The sequence below is a fragment of the Lissotriton vulgaris genome, chromosome 11, assembly GCF_964263255.1.
Source record: "Lissotriton vulgaris chromosome 11, aLisVul1.2, whole genome shotgun sequence".
NCBI classification, from domain to species: domain Eukaryota; kingdom Metazoa; phylum Chordata; class Amphibia; order Caudata; family Salamandridae; genus Lissotriton; species Lissotriton vulgaris.
This window is the reverse complement of record NC_141699.1, coordinates 117,552,377-117,568,289: the sequence shown is the minus strand read 5'-3', so window position 1 is coordinate 117,568,289 and position 15,913 is coordinate 117,552,377. Positions and strand designations below refer to the sequence as shown.

Here is a 15,913-nt window from a genome sequence, read left to right as displayed (position 1 = left end):
TAGTGAATGTTCAGAACCACCCTAGGCTAGAAACAATTTAGTCAACCATGCTGCATAATTTGGCCTTCGCCTGCCGCATAATTCCAATAGCTGTTTATAGTGCTAAGAAGTCCCAGCCTGTGGCAGAAAGCACTGTGAATATGCAAGTCATTATTTTAAAACAGTATTTACATACTCTAAGCTAGACTGCTGCAAATTGATGCGGTGATTGAGATAAAACAAGTTCTTACAAAATATACTTTAGTAGTAAGTAATCAAACTGTATCTAATGCAGACATTTTTGTAAGTGTCTCCACTATTCCAGATCCCAGCTGATAACTCAGTTACATTACATCTTAAAAAGAATAGATCTTTGCCACCATAAGGCTTTAAGCAGACCCACTGGAAATATTCAGCAGAAGAGAACACAATTATGCGGCAGGTTTGACTAAATTATCCAGCAAGAAAAGGTAAATTATGCGGCACAGTGTGCCACATTTTGTAGTTAGCATTACTTCAATATTCTAACTCACGGTAACGCTGTCAAGGGAAATATTTCACCTCATTAGTACCAGTTTAACACCCAAATACAGCAGTAAGCAACTACAAGATTTACAGTCTTTGCAAAGGGCCTTCCACTGCTTCAGAACACTTGGGTCACGCTTTAAGTAACTTTTGTTCCGTTTGAGCTAGAATCAACTTTTATGTCATTGAAATCTGGAGATTATGTAGCAAATGCAGTAAACTGATAATTCTGTGGAAAGCGCTGCTGCTGCAGAAACTCAATTCCAGTGGCCCTGGCTTTAAGTGACTCAATTAATGGCTGGTAAGAAGGAGAGTTTCTTTTTTAACTTTCTGCACTACCACCACCCACTTCAATTTCAGGCACAGGCATGTCAGTCAGTATTAACCATTCAGGGGAAGTTTTTTGTGTGAAAGCGGAGTCCATGGGGTGGCTGGTAGAAGGCCAGTAGGGTTGCATCCAGATGCAGAGCCCTAATCCTCTCGATCCTTGGGGCCTCACAGAAATGGTCTAGGAGACAGAGGAAAGGATCGAGATTCATAGATATTGTCAAAGAGAAGGCCCAGAATAGTGAGCACTCTATGCAAATTGCGCCAAATAAGGGGGCAATTAAGTTTTTTTTTTTAAAGGGACATTAGTGAAGCTGGTACTGCTGCCAAGTGTGTAAGTGGCCACTGCTGGTTATCATAAAGGAGTAGATGCAGAAGGACTTAGGCCCAGGAATTTGGGGGGCCCACTGCATCACAATTATGACTTTCTACCTCTAAAAAAGGGGCATCCGAGCGTATTGTCCTTTCAACCATAGGACCGTGGTGATGCTCCATCATGGTGGGGAAGAGGTAAAAGAGGCAGAGGAGGGAGGTAGAGTGCTACTCAGGACTGCAGTTATCATTAGTGCAGCAAGTATAGTTGATTGGGGTCATAGAGTGTGAGGGGCTCACAACACACCAATTATGGGGAGCAGTTTGTTTGGGATATCTGTTTTTGTTTGATGCATTTGCCGTTTTAGAAGTTTCATATTTGGTGTGGTTCATAAGCTATAGAAAAAGTATTCCTGAAATCATCTCATAAGCCCCGCTCCCTGCACGCAGCCATGTCCATCCCGCTCCCCCAATCCTTGCCATGAAGTTTTGGAAGGCGGCCCGACCTCAAAACATTTTGCTTAGGGAGGGAGGGAGAGGGGGGGGGGGGGGGGGGGTGGGGGGGGCTCAGAGTAAAAAAGTTTGAAGACCTCTGGTCTAGACATAGTTTTCACAAATATGCAGTGTGGAAATTTCAATAGGATTTTTTTTAACCACTACTAAATGAATACATCTTTACAATAAACTGCTAGTTTTAAACTTGTGCTGCAGCATGTCATGACGTTTTATAAGGTTACCATTTTAAATGCATTACATAATTGTATGTTGTGTTGGTGTCCAAACCAACTAATTTCTGCACTCCAGGTGGAAGCAAAAAAAATAAAACCACAGCCACCAAACCTCTTACGTTGGTCATGGTAGTCACTAGTAATAGGCATTCCATTTTAAAGGGACATGCTTCAGTTGGCCTACAGACAGCAGCATAGTGCAAAATTGTACTAAAAGACAAAACATAACTTACAGGACACCAGAACAGTCAGTGATGGAATCGGATAGCAGGATTGCACATGGCAAGTTAAGCAGCCACATTTGGCAATACAAGGACACAAATGTGAGTTTTCACAGCCCAAAGGTCACAATGACGCCAGAGCATTACCTATGGTTTACACAGGAATGTGTTTGAGGTACTCCTATAGATAAAACATACAAAATACAGGCACCTCTGCACTTGGAGTAGGCCAAAATTAAACAGGGAAACTCCAATTATGCAGTATACTGGAAGGTGCAGACACGATATACTCTGTAACTAGGCAGTGCAGCATGAACAATAAGAAATTAAACAAGCATTGGTATAGTCAAATAGGTCTCACCTTTGGGACCATATAAGTGTTTAGCCATGCAACAGTTGATGTTGTTCCACCAGGGATACTGTGCTGCAGAACTAGATACTTTAAAGGTCCCAAAAGCAAGAGCTATTGGCTATGCCAATGCTTGTTCTTGTTTCCATGCTGGCCCTTACCACTCATAACTTTACAACACAGCACTTTTTAATAAAATAAACGGTTTCAAAAGTAGGTATGTTAATGTGCGACTGCAACTATTCAAAAACCTCTGCAACATCTCATTTTTAACCAGTTACTACCAGTGGGGCCGAACGCACCAATGTCAGAGTGCTTTGCACTTCATATTCTACAAGTCCATACAATGCACATAACAATACAGTGGGTGGGAAATGTGACATGGCCACGAGGACAGCAAGAGGAACTACTAATATGAAGGGAGCCAGAGCTACTGGGTAAAGGCTCCGTGAGCAAAAACCAGGGAAGCTGCACTCCCTCAGTGCACAGGGTTGTGATGCCACACACCGAGCAATGGCATGCTTTTAACTACGGAAGCTCCGCCTGGGGTTCTGTGCCACTGACGAGACCCACATAAGCTTCACCGGGGGAAGGGATGCTTGTGCTCCGTTCTGAAGGGGATCAGTGACTTCAGGCATGGGAAGCGTCCTGTCCTTCAGTCAGCAAAGCATAGCCAGCACTATATAAAACTCAACTAAATAAAAAATAAATGTCACATTATGTAGAGTAGATCTACAGACTCCCCGTTTCAAGAGTCACCGCCTGGGAGGCAATTATTTTTTGCGCCGCACGGGGCTGGCATAGAATAACTTGCCTTTGGCCCTGCGGAACATTTAAGATCCTCTGATGTTTTTTTAAAAAAAACGTTGTTCTTTTAAATCTGCTCTTATGCTGCTTTTAGATTTCGGAAGCGAGCGCCGGGATACTCTTCAGTAGCTGAGCGCTTTATAGATGTAACATAACATTAACTTGAACTGATTAAATGTTTAATTCAGTGTTCAACTAAAAAAGAAAAAATATTGAATACAATTTTTTTTTAAAAAGGCTTTATCACTATAGAGTTATGGGGGATCTGAAAGAATACGAAAGTAAATAATCAAATCTGTGTGCTGGTGTATATGGAAAAAACATTTTTTTAAGTCAAAGGGCCTCTTAGAAAGTCATGAGAGCCAGTTTGAAGGTGCAATTACTCCATTACGTTTGGGGCAGAGTCCCCTCAAAATATGTAAAAGAAGTGTTCCATAGGATGAGAAGTACAGCAGATAATGCTTAACGGTCCTCAAAGAACTGAGTGCCCTTAATTCAAGAATTTTTGGGGAGGTTGTGGAGTCCTAATTATGTAATGCGGATGTCAGGTTCCAAATTACAGGCAATTTAAAATTTTTCCAAAGATAAACTCCCAGATGGCAGAAAACGACCTCCAAGAAAAAAAATAAAAAGGTAACGAAAGATTTACTTGCCAAATGAATGTGAAATCCCCTATCACTCTAAATGGCAAACTATCTATGGCATTTATTTGTAAAACTATGCATATGAATGTCTAGCAGCCTTAGAATTATTAGTTAATACTGAATCTCTGGCTGCAGTAGCAGAATAAGCCTACATTTTATGTATATAAAGAACATTTTATGTTGAATTCTAAAAATATTGTCTGTCTTTAGAATTTTGTAATATTTTATGTACTTCGACTACGCAAACTAACGATTTACTGTTAAAATGGAAGAAAAAATACATTAATAGATGTTGAACAATTCCCTCAAAGTGATTCCAGCTGCACCAAGAGACATCAAAAAGAAGAGTCCCTGGCCTACTTTAATTCTTACAGGAACGACTACACCTCTTCTGTACCCGTTTACCCCATTCATTTCTTCCCCCACTTCAAATTTTCACCACGTCGTGTTTTCAGCATAAAAACTATGACCCAAAGGACAGAGAATACAAAATACAGAGCAAATAGCCGGTAAAGACTGGAGCTGGAAATGCCATAACTCAGGAGACTGGAAGCTAAGATTGGGTGACTCCAAAGGTGATCACTGACGTCAAGACACTCTTTTCCACTTTAGCAGCTGTAGTGCTCCCGGTGCCCAGGACATATTGTTTGGGGTCAAGGGCAACAAGTTTGTGTATTTAGTCCTTGGGACAAGTAGGCCCAACCCCTTATAGCACAAACTCTTTGGCTGCCAGTTTGCATTACCACATTATGGATCAGGGAAGGGCAGTGTCTGCAGTTACGGTAATATTTTTTCCAATCTATTGATGCTGTTCAAACTTTTATTCAACGCTCAAATTAGGATGGAAGTTAATGTTGTAAGCTCCAACTGCACTACTGACAGTGGTCCAGTATAAAAATGCTGATGTGATGCATATATTTGCAGAAGCTTGAAAGCAAGATTGATGATTCTTGGCCTTCTAAATAAAATATTCATAATAAGTTGAAAGCAGGCAAAAACATTTTGCTAAACTTTTGTAAAATTTAAGGTACCATTCGTTTGCGGCACCATATAGTAACGTATCGATGCATGCTAATATTTCCTAAAAATATTCATAATGGAAAATCAGTGTAACCAGTTTCAATAAGATTGAGAAGCAAAAAGAAACAAGCACTGGCAAAGCAATTATGTCTGAAATTTGTCAACTCAAGTTCTATCAATGTGTGACTTGCTTTGGCATGGTTTTTGTAAAACCTTATTGTGTAGAAGCCGCCGGGTCCTCAAGATAACATTAAAAACATTGGCAATAGCAAAAATGTTATTTTGGTCTCAAAAAGCACACTGTCATAGTAGTTACTGGCACTGAACAAAACTACTTTGTGCCGACAGCACAATGCGGTCACTCAGTGAAGCGAACCGAGAGAGAACTTTCTTAAACACAAAAGGTCACGTTAACACCAGACCAAATTTGGGGCACAATTATTAAATAAAGTCTCAAAAGTGCACCATTGATATGCGTCCTTGCATTAAGTGCAGCTATGCGGCTTTTGTGAACTCCCAAGAACTTACAGAAGTAGGACAAGAAATAGTAAATATTTGTAAACTGCATTTTAGCATGAGCAAATATGCATGTATAGCTTTGCTCGGGCAAAAATCTGTGCGTTTGCAAGTTCACTTAGCCTCCAACCACTCACACCCAGTTCAAAGAATCATATAGCCCACCCTTGCAATGAATTTGATGATTTTACTCAAAAGTAAAAAAAAATTCTATTGTGGAATTAGCCCTCTAAACACCCTTCTAGGCTGAGGTGCAGTGATGATGCCTTCTTAGACAGGGATGTCCTTTGACCTAAGCAAACATGAATGCTCCATACCGGAACTGGCGGTCTGAACTTTATATATACACACGAATTAGCACTTGCTGAGTAAGCAGTTACTCACATTGTGCAGTTCTGTTGCTATTTTTCAGTATTTACCACAATTCTGCATCTGCTACATAATCCGCAAATTTGCTTCCAGATCAAGTTACTTAAACATTGCAACATTTGTCAGCATGCAGTGGAAGGCAAGACACAAAGATTACATGGTCATTTGTCAAGTTTTGGTTTTAAACTTAAGTGTTCTTTGCACAGACAGGAGGTATAAAGTGCACATAAAAAATAAAAAAGCTAAGTAATTAATTATTTATCAAAAAAATATCACATTGACACATTTTGCCCTTTCTTTCCACATAATTTGGACTTCCCAGTTACATTATTTCAGTGGCTTTGGGAATAAATAATTATGGGGGCATTTTCACCCAGCCCAAGGTGCGGACACTCACTCTCTGCCCCGCTGACCTGACTGGACGCTCCTGGGGGGCTAATGCTGCAGGTTACCCCACCGCCGCATTCCAGATCACCGCGGCCAGGGACTACAGCACCCAGCGAAGACTTCCTGGTTCCCACCCACATCGCGCCCGGAGGCGCTACTTAACTGGAGTTGCTTCCTCCGCGTCGCAGGACGTGCGCGGGACCAGCCGGGACGGACACCCCCCCCCCCTGGCTTTTTCACAAGAGGTAACGAGGCTTGGACTCCATATTTTGTTGTCTAACTAACATTTGACTTTATTAATGGACTTTAACTGACCGTGTTGCTGCTTGGTATTACCCATATACATCTAAGCCATAACCAAGCCACATTATGACTCGTATGGGGGTTAATAGAAAAGCCATCCCTCAGAGGGGTTTGTGCCATGGGACACAAGTCCACCAACCAAATGGGATAATACTGCCCATTCCTAGAGAAACAGATGAAAATGATTCTCGCCAGTCCGTAGATAGCATACTCAGCCAAGATTCTTTTTCACTAACAGCCGGTATTGCGCAAAGCCGCTCACTGGAAGAGGAACTAAATATTCTGTGTAAAACTAGGTATGTTCCAGTGGAACCGAGAATCGAACAAAATAGTGCTCTACCCTGTCCTGCAAATAGCATCAGTACATTATCCCCTTCCGACTGCCCGCTAGAACACCCCCCCCCCCCCCCCATTACCTAAAAAAAGTTACCACCCAAAGCATAGCACTCCCTCAGGTCATGTCCGTTAAAAGGAAGCAAAGCACGTCGGAGATAAACACAATGGGAATCACACAAAGCTACAAAAACTGTGCGTAAGCCCCTCATTGTCCACCACTAATTCCCCCTCAACCTCAGAGGATGCAGAAGAATTAAACCACCTAGTACCTCCCTCCCAGTTGGCTTTACTGTCCCAGATTGAACTACTGGTCAAATCGATCACATCGCCGTTGGTGGAAAAATTAAACATTCTAGGGGATAGGCTGACACGATTAGAAGAAATGATCAAGGCCAACTTGCCACCCACTAAAAACTTTGTAACATCCAACCGCTCTCAGCCACCTGCTGCCTCCGAAGTGCCCACGTTAACTACACAAAACATTAATGTCCAAATTCAGCCACTAGCCGCCCCAAATGCTCCGAAGGTCCCTTCTAAACCCGTATTGGCACAGTATACTGCTCCTAGAGCAGAGCTTAATAAAGCACCTTATATACACCTACCACCGGAGGCCGCCCCATTTGTGTCCTTTCGGGAGTACCAGCACTCACATATGGAAAAGTGGAAAGACAAGAAGTCCTACTAAACAGGGTTATGTTTTGGTTAACAAAAAATAGACCCCTGCCAACCGACCTTAATGGAAGAATATTGAGTGTTAGAAGGGTGGGCTGGTTAGGTTCTCTCCCAAAAGACATTCCTGGTGATCTGCTAGTTAAATTCAGGAACAGACATTGTCCCGTAGCTGCAAACCTGGCAGCCCCAAGAAGGAGACGGCCCTACATCCACCTGGGATTTACATGACTTTTACCCCAGTGCGTCATACAACAGAGGCAGGGTATAATTATTCGATGGGTAGAAGAGTCTGTGTATTGAATGGTAGTAGCTTTTCCGCTTATAATCGACTCTAACCAATGTACAATATCTATAAGCATGGAAAGTTCTATCAATTTGCTTCTAGTAAGGGACAATCTGATGTAATGATAGAACTGTGAATGCTAATCCTGTGAAAAGCACGTAATCAATAAGGAAATAACTCCCACAGGCTGGGAGTAAGTTTTTAACTTGTAGATACTTTGTGCTATTGCATGTATGTTTTTATGACTGTTTTTAACTATACGCTTTTATGATTTTAAACCAAAATCGAATAAAGCAAATTGAACTGAACACTGGTTTATAAGTAGACCTCCCAGTTTTATGGTATTTAACATTTCCAACTATACCTCAGTTTATTTTTGGGCCATTTTATTGGCATTGATCCATATTTATTTTGCTTTTTTTTTTTTTTAGAATAAATTGAGCTGTATAATGGTGTATTGCCACATTTAACTGTTGGACGTGCACTCCAACATGGAGGCCTGTCCCATTTTAGCAAATTAAACAGCCACGTATTACAAGAGATTACACCTACAGGTATATATTAGTGTTCTACAATAAATATATTTTAACATGCCTGTATTTATGAAAATCTCATCCTGTTCAACTCTCCATGCTATCCATCTGCTCAGCTGTTACCTGGAGTTCGTGAAAAACAGTATGGAGAATCTCACTCAAGAACTATTTCCTGTATTTCCCCACTTTTAAAAATAGAAAAAACATTGTTCTGCGTCTGTATTTACTTGTAACAATCCATAAAAACAGAAAATCCCAAGATTCTAATTTGCTATGGAAGCAGGTAGGGTACACTTTTCCCAGAGAAAACTTATAATTCTGTTCCATAAATATTTGTGGATTGTACGACACCAAGGTATATTTATCTACCAGCAAGAGGGTTTGCAAATTAACTGTACAGGACTAGGTGTAAGATAACAAAATAAACATTGGCAATATCAATTACCAATACTTCTTGCTTTAATGGATTGCTGCATGGTAGTGGAAAACATTAAAAGCAGATAGAATGGGAGTGGATAGGTAGTTTGTGGTAGCAAAGGAATTAGAAATCATGGGGTACGTTAAAAGGTCAAGTGACAGTTGCAGTCAAGGCAAACCTAAAAAAAAATCCATGTACGTTAATGCACAGAATCCCTCTTCAGGTTTCATATAATTGTGGTCAGCCTTGACAGTGCAGCTGTTGCCAGACAATTTAGAATCACCAGGAAAGGAGGGTGGGGTCTTTGGCTCCAACCACATGTTGGGAGCCAGGAGTCGGTTTTGATCTGGCAGAAGTTGCAACCTTCTCAATAAAAGTACTTGCCCTCACACAGCTGTGATCATTTTATGTATACAGCTGCAAGAGCGTGATGTTTCAGGGGCACACATGAAATTGAATTACTTTTCAAGTGTCTTGGATAACTAAATGTGGGGGGGGGTGTTGGGGTCTTTAGCAGCAGTGGAAGAGAAGATCTTAGCATGGGATGACAGGATATTCCAATAGAACACTAACGAAAAACAGAACAGCTCCCACCCAATCAAAAATTGAACCAATGGATAACAAAACTAAAACAAAAAGTACCCATGCACATTTGCACCCAAGTTTAGGTATACTCTACCTCGCTTAATTCACTTCATTACAAAATGTAACAAAACCAAAATAAATGTAACTGGCCATCATGCACGTCAAAAAACTATTCACAAGACACCCCCTGGTACAGCATGGTATTTATCCACAAAATGCGACCCAGTGCCCAATCAGGGGTGTGACCAAGGCCACTGGAACAAGACCGCATAATGCAGCACATTTGCACATTACTTTGTCATTTTTTACACTGGTTAACACTGAGCACTGGTTGCACGTAATCAATACCAGCTTAACACCTAAATAAAGCAATAAGCAACAGAAAAGTGACTAGTTAAAGTTTGCAAAAAGGCTTGCACTGCCTAGCAACACGTGCTGCTGCATTTTTAGTAATCTTCAAACCCACTGAGCTAGTAACTATTTTTGGGCAAAAGTTGCAGATTGTGGCATATGGGGCAAATGCAGTACAATACCATTATGCAACAAAAAAAAAGTGTAGCAGCTTGTTAATTCCAGTTGCCATGGGTACAACTCGCTCAATAAGCAAACTCCAATACAGATCAATCTTAGTCATATGCCGAGGACAGTCTCTGACCTGGAAGTGAGCTCTGTTCCAGCAGCACTCAAAAAGACTGACAGTACAGAAACGTTTCAAACACTCACCAGCACAAGAGGTCTGGGTGAAATCCATTGTTCTTTTGCTCACTATGCCACCCCAGGTTGGACCCAGCCAATGCAAATCAGTCTTAACCCTGCTCCTCGTGGGAAAAGTCCAGCTGAAAAAGCATGCCAGGTCCTTAAGTGGGAGAGGTATGGGCCTGTGCTCACCATGCCACTGGATTCAAGCTAACCTGGCTGCCGAGGGACGATACCTTGAAACTAGTCCCAGGATGCCTGTTTCCAGTCCAGGGAGGACCTGGCCAGCAGTTTGGGTTGGACTGCTCCCATGAGAAGCAGTGTGCATATGGTTAGGCTTAAACTGGAATTACATGGTGGGCAAAAATAAATGGTGGATTTAGTGCCGGATCCCTATATGGAGGGTGGCATGAATGTTCAGCATTCTGTCCAATCGTTCTTTTTGAATTTGCTGCCAGCAGTACTTATGTCCAAGTGTCAAACTGTTGTTTGCTGAGAAAGATTGGGACACTCAATGGACGAAATGATAATGTGCGTGGAGGGGGTGTGATGGCAATTTAATGAATCATGCATCTACCACAGATTGGGAACTGGTTATAACCAGCTAGCCTTTCCAGTGTAGATTAGAGATTTCATAGAAAGTGTCAATAGGTGGTTAGTGTCATTTATTTATATACTTAACTACATTATGCAAGGAACTATAACCGTTATCTAAAAATGTATACACGGCATATAAAATGTCCACTGGAAAGTAGAAGAAATCAAATATCAATAAAGATTTTTTTAAAGGTATCTCTTATGAATGCAGACATGACAAAACATCTATTAAATTGTCTTTTCGCCACAACCTGTGACAGGGATTTTGAAGCTCGAGTAACTAGCAGATACCCGATACTACAAAAAGTGAAAGTACATGCAATGTTGTGGGGGACTGGACACCTGCTTAGATCCAGAGCGGTTTGAGAACAGAGCTCAAACCAGCTGTGTGCTGACGCTGTACTGGGGGACCCACGCTTTAAAACCATTTCTCGCATTAGATGCGATTTATATCCCTTCACTGCAAACCACCAATACATGGTTAGGATCAGCAGTCAACAACCCAACATAAAAAAACCTTGATTAACAAAGGCAATGATGTGCTAAGAAAGGAGTTTAATGTTTCGGTCAAGAAAAGAAATTTACATTTGTCATGTCACCTCACTTAGCCATTAACGAAACGATATGGGCACCAATTCACTTGATTTCCACTTTCTTCTAGAGTGTAAACCCTTAGTTTTTTTTCTTAATACTGGAAAACGCAATCCAAGTTTTTAATGGCAAGTACCCGGGTCAGACTAACACCTGCTTGGCATAAAGGAGACTGTTAACACCCACTGCAAAAACTATGTACATCATGCAGAGTTCAATAAATCGAATCGATCCTGGGGAAGCTGCACAATTTAGAGAAATAAGGACACAGAAACCAGACAACAGCAGCCTCATGTAAACTCTGCAAGAGTACCACTCCGTCTGCAAGAAGTAACTGATCTTAGAGTAACTGCTAATAAAGATGAAGTAACTTGAAACGTTCCTGGTCGATAGGTTACACGTGCTGTGATAACGTCTTGATGTTTTGTGTATGCACACATTCCAGTAGGCTAAAGTGTGCATAATAAGATGAATAAAGGCCACGTGTCCATAACACCAAGTCTCCACGGCAGAAAATAAGTCACAGCCAGAAAAAATGCATTGTTAAAAATATATTTCCAAACAAAACATTTAGCTGCGCCAACAATCACTTCCAATGAAGACCTACAAAACCTCTCTCACTTCTCCAGGTACATCAATGAAAAAGAACAAACACTAACCCTCCCTCCCCCCCCCAAACAACAACGCAGGAATCAATGGACGATTCTTTTTAGCCCCCTTCCTCCTCCCCCACAAAAACTAATGCATTAAAAAAAAGAATTTTATTTAAAAAGGGAAAGGAAATTTCAGACACTTTTACTCCACCAGGTCAGGAATGTAAATTCCAATCAGGCGCTCATGTCACATGTAAAAGAAAAGTCCAGTCAGCGGGATCAATAGGGCCTGAATGGAGAGGAATAACGGGGGGAGCCACGGCTTTGGTATGGAGGAGAGTCGCGACTCCTTGAGTTAGATCGCGACCTCGAATAACCATAGCTGGTGCTTCTCTCAGGACAAACCCGGATATAGGCAGTTTCACCCTGAAAATGTAAATAGAAAAAGTCAGTCAAACCAAGAAAGTTTAGAGAGACCACCACTGGAGACAGGTCCAATATAAAGCACCAACTTATAAAGCACGCATTCGTTTTCTTAGCGCCATAACTCAAAATTAATGCTTCTGCGACCCGCCCATATTCGGGAAAAATTGAGCGCCCAATGAAACAAGCCAAATGATGGGGAATCCAACTGTTCGTTTTTACAACAGTATTTTAATTATACCAAATTACTGCCGTGCGATCATGATTCGCATATAAGCAAACCTGAACATTTCCTAAGTGGTTGATTCTCGCAATATGGATTTTACTGTAGTTACCCCCTCCCGAGAATTCCACTTGGTGAGGAGGGAAAATATCGCTAGCCTTATCGCCATATTCTGTTTCGCACCCAACACATGAATGGCGATGTTATAGAACAATTATTTTCTCTTTTCATAAGATCACTTCGGTAAGCTTACCTCGTGAGATCGAAATTTCGTGTCGTCCAATTTACGCAGTGCATATTCCATATCTTCCTTGCGAAGAAATTCAACTACTCCCATCCCATCTTTCTGCACATCAGCATAACAGACATCTCCAGCTTCTCGCATATGATCCTTTAGATCCTGCCAGCTCCCAGAAGGAGGAAGTCCTGTGGAAACAAAGAAAGGTTCAAGTCAGTTTTCAGCCGTTCTGAAATTCAGCGCCTTGGGTTAAGTGGAGAGACGATTGGTAGAGAAAGCGAATTAGACTTTATACGAGTCCCAAAGTGGTAAACTACACAAACATGGCATGGATTATTTCGCTTGATTTGAGTTGGGGTCAACACGGCGTGGGCCGTCTACAGACTACATATCCAAGCCTGAGTATTCAGCACCAATAGGCACAAAAGAACATAAAAAACTAGCTCACCTGAAACAAGCACTCTGTACTCGGAGCGTCGGGAAGGAGGACCATTCCTGCCGCGGGGACCGCCCCCGCCGATACCACCACGGCCTCGGGAAGCACGGGGATACTCGACGCGCAGGCGGCAGTGACCGTAATCGTAGCCATTCCTTCCATAAACAGCATCTTCTGCGTCCCTGTAAACAAACAGCACGCTTAACTCGATTGCTCCACTTTAAGTTACAACCAAATTTCACATACAATCATGCCAATAAGAAACAAACCGACAGGAGGCTTCAACTGCAGCCTCCGCATGGCTACATGTTGCGAAACTACGGCGCCCATGCACGTCCCTTTATCAGCAATAGTCTCCTAAAACGTTTTCAATAACCTGTAGCTCGATAGAATAGTTAGTCCTGCAACTCGACTCCAATAATACTTTGAACTTCCATTATCGAGATACGGACACACTGAATGTTCGGTCTATGCAATTAAACTCAGTAAACTGGAGACCATTCCCGCCCAAACCGGACACAGCGTGATCGTTTACGTATTGCCCGTGTCCGGAACACCCCCCGCCATTCTGGGTCGGAGCTCTGAACAAATTGGCCCCCGTCATCGACTACTTCATCGCCAGTCTTTACCTGGGGTCTTCGAAGCGTACGAAGGCGAAGGGCACCAAGCCCCGCTGGTTTTTGAGCTCGATGTCACGGATGCGTCCGTATTTATAGAACAGGTCCTCCACATCTTTCTCGCGCACGTCAGCCGGCAGGTTGCCTACATAGATACGGCCATCCTTCTCACGGTCCCGAGAGCCACCGGGGCCGGCAGAGTCCCGGTCTCCCCATCCACCGAAGCCAGCCATCCTCTTAGCTTCGGGTTGTGGCGGCCTGCACGCTAAGACTCCTCGACGAGCGGTCGCTTGGCGTTGCGGTTCTGCCTGCTCGTTTGCTGAGCGGGGCTGGGTGTGCGGCCTGGCTGGGGTCTTCTCAGCCTCTGCAGTGCTGCTGGGCCCGCTTTGTTCTTTTCACCCGGCCCGCGCGCTGCCGCTCCCGCTCTCTTCCCTCGCTTCTTGCAGACAGACAGGCCGCAGCTCAAGCGCGAAGCATTGTGGGAAGAAAAAGGAACCATAGAGCCAAAAACGGTCGCCTAGAGTGCCTTTCCCAGCGCCCTCTAGTGACGCGAGATGTCCGCCATTTTAAGAATGCCTTCTATCCACACATAGCAAATGGCGTAACCGATTAGGATAGAAGAAAGACTTCTAACCGCCTTCACACCGAAGACGTCCGCGTTCTGAAAAAAAAAAACTTAATGATGTGCCCTGCGCCATATTGGACTGAGAACTCACAAAAAGGCGTTCGGTGTCCTTCCATACATCTCTAGAGAAATATTAATTTCCATTCTTTGCTTGTCTGTCGTTTATTGTGGCACGCCTCAAATCCTGATACGCATTTTTATTTGTAACATGCTACTTGATACAAAACACGTGTGTGCTGTTACGTACTGAGTGCATGAACAAGCTGAAATTCTAATAAGTGTAACATTTGCTTAATAAAATGCGATAAGTAAAAATAATGACAAGAGTGGCTAATTACACCACTCCTAGTTGTAGTGACTTGTGAGGTATGAGGACATCACACTTTCCGTTCCTGACGGACTCTGTAGAATAGTGATGTTAGAGCATTGGTGTGAGTCATATATAATTAATGATGTTGAATATTCCGTTCACAGTTAAACGCTGATGAATAAAGACGTGCGATGCCAAACTCTGTGTGTTGCATAGTCATTCACAAGTACCCGGGCTGGGGTAGGACGCTGCAACTGGCAACGAGATAGGGGATCATGTAAACCCCGCAAATTGTTCGTACATGACAGATGTGCCTCAGTCAGAGTGAAAATTGACGGGTGGCATACGTGGAGTCAAAACAACACCCAAGCCAGTGCCAAGCCGGTAAAGAAAGAAGAGTTGTTATACAGAAAGTTTGTTGCTGGCTAGAAATTTGCTGATTAAAACAAGTACTGCATGGCCCACAACGTGACACAGAGCCGTCATTCAGACAGTACGACAATGTTAAAGGCATCGACAATCAGCTACATAGAAGCGCTAGAGGCTGTGACAAAGCTATGGCACTTCCGGACTCTTACGCTATTACTAGACTTGACAGGGATAAGAAACCTGGCGGAGGAATTGCTATAATCTTAAAAAAAAAAATTAACTGCGAATTTAAACCTCTTTCATGTGGTGGTTGCGAAGCGGCGACCTTTAAACTTACACTAGCCCCCAATTTCACCCTATCCGGAATCCTTGTATATCGGCCTCCGGAGGCGGCAGCATCCAAATGGGTAACAAATATGTCTGAACTCATCGGACCGTTAGTCATGAGAACTGCCAATTTCACAATCCTAGGCGATGTAAACTTGCATTTAGAGGATGAGGAATGCTCTTTGGCCAAAGATTTTATAAATGACTTAGCAGCTATCAATCTAACCTTAAAGAACTCTGGGCCTACACACCGTGCCAGACACCTGTTAGATCCTATTTTCTCTAATCTTAACAACATTGTGACGCATTCTGCTCAGCCTTTGCCCTGGTCAGATCACTACCTGGTTAAATTTGATCTTCAGTTTGATATATCAAATAATGACAACACACCCTTACCCACTCAGTTCATAAGAAAATGGAAACAACTTGACATTGATAGTCTTAATGCCCTCCTGGAAAAACATCGTCCTTGCACTAAGACTACTGTCCAACAGCTCTCCTCTACAGTACAAAACTGGCTTCTTTCAGGCATTGATTCCATTCTGCCTAAAATA

At 42.6% G+C, this 15,913-nt stretch overlaps 1 protein-coding gene across 1 annotated transcript; it reads right to left on the bottom strand.

Moving 5' to 3' along the window:
• Positions 1–11,142: 11,142 nt before the first annotated feature.
• On the bottom strand, positions 11,143–14,267 carry SRSF9 (serine and arginine rich splicing factor 9). The gene is made up of 4 exons (XM_086942855.1): positions 13,741–14,267; positions 13,124–13,293; positions 12,691–12,863; positions 11,143–12,217 (listed from the first exon to the last, which is right to left on the bottom strand). The coding sequence occupies exons 1-4, from the start codon at positions 13,959–13,961 to the stop codon at positions 12,071–12,073; spliced, it is 711 nt and encodes a 236-aa protein (XP_086798981.1). The 5' UTR covers positions 13,962–14,267; the 3' UTR covers positions 11,143–12,070.
• Between the last annotated feature and the right edge of the window lie 1,646 nt (positions 14,268–15,913).

What these genes read in the sequence shown, in the direction of transcription:
- SRSF9 (XM_086942855.1), bottom strand. Translation starts at nt 13,961, where the DNA reads ATGGCTGGCTTCGGTGGATGGGGAGACCGGGACTCTGCCGGCCCCGGT. An exon ending in GTACGCTTCGAAGACCCCAG is followed by an intron (nt 13,294 to 13,740) that starts GTAAAGACTGGC and finishes GTTTGTTTACAG; the next exon opens with GGACGCAGAAGATGCTGTTT. An exon ending in CGAAATTTCGATCTCACGAG is followed by an intron (nt 12,218 to 12,690) that starts GTAAGCTTACCG and finishes TTACATTTTCAG; the next exon opens with GGTGAAACTGCCTATATCCG.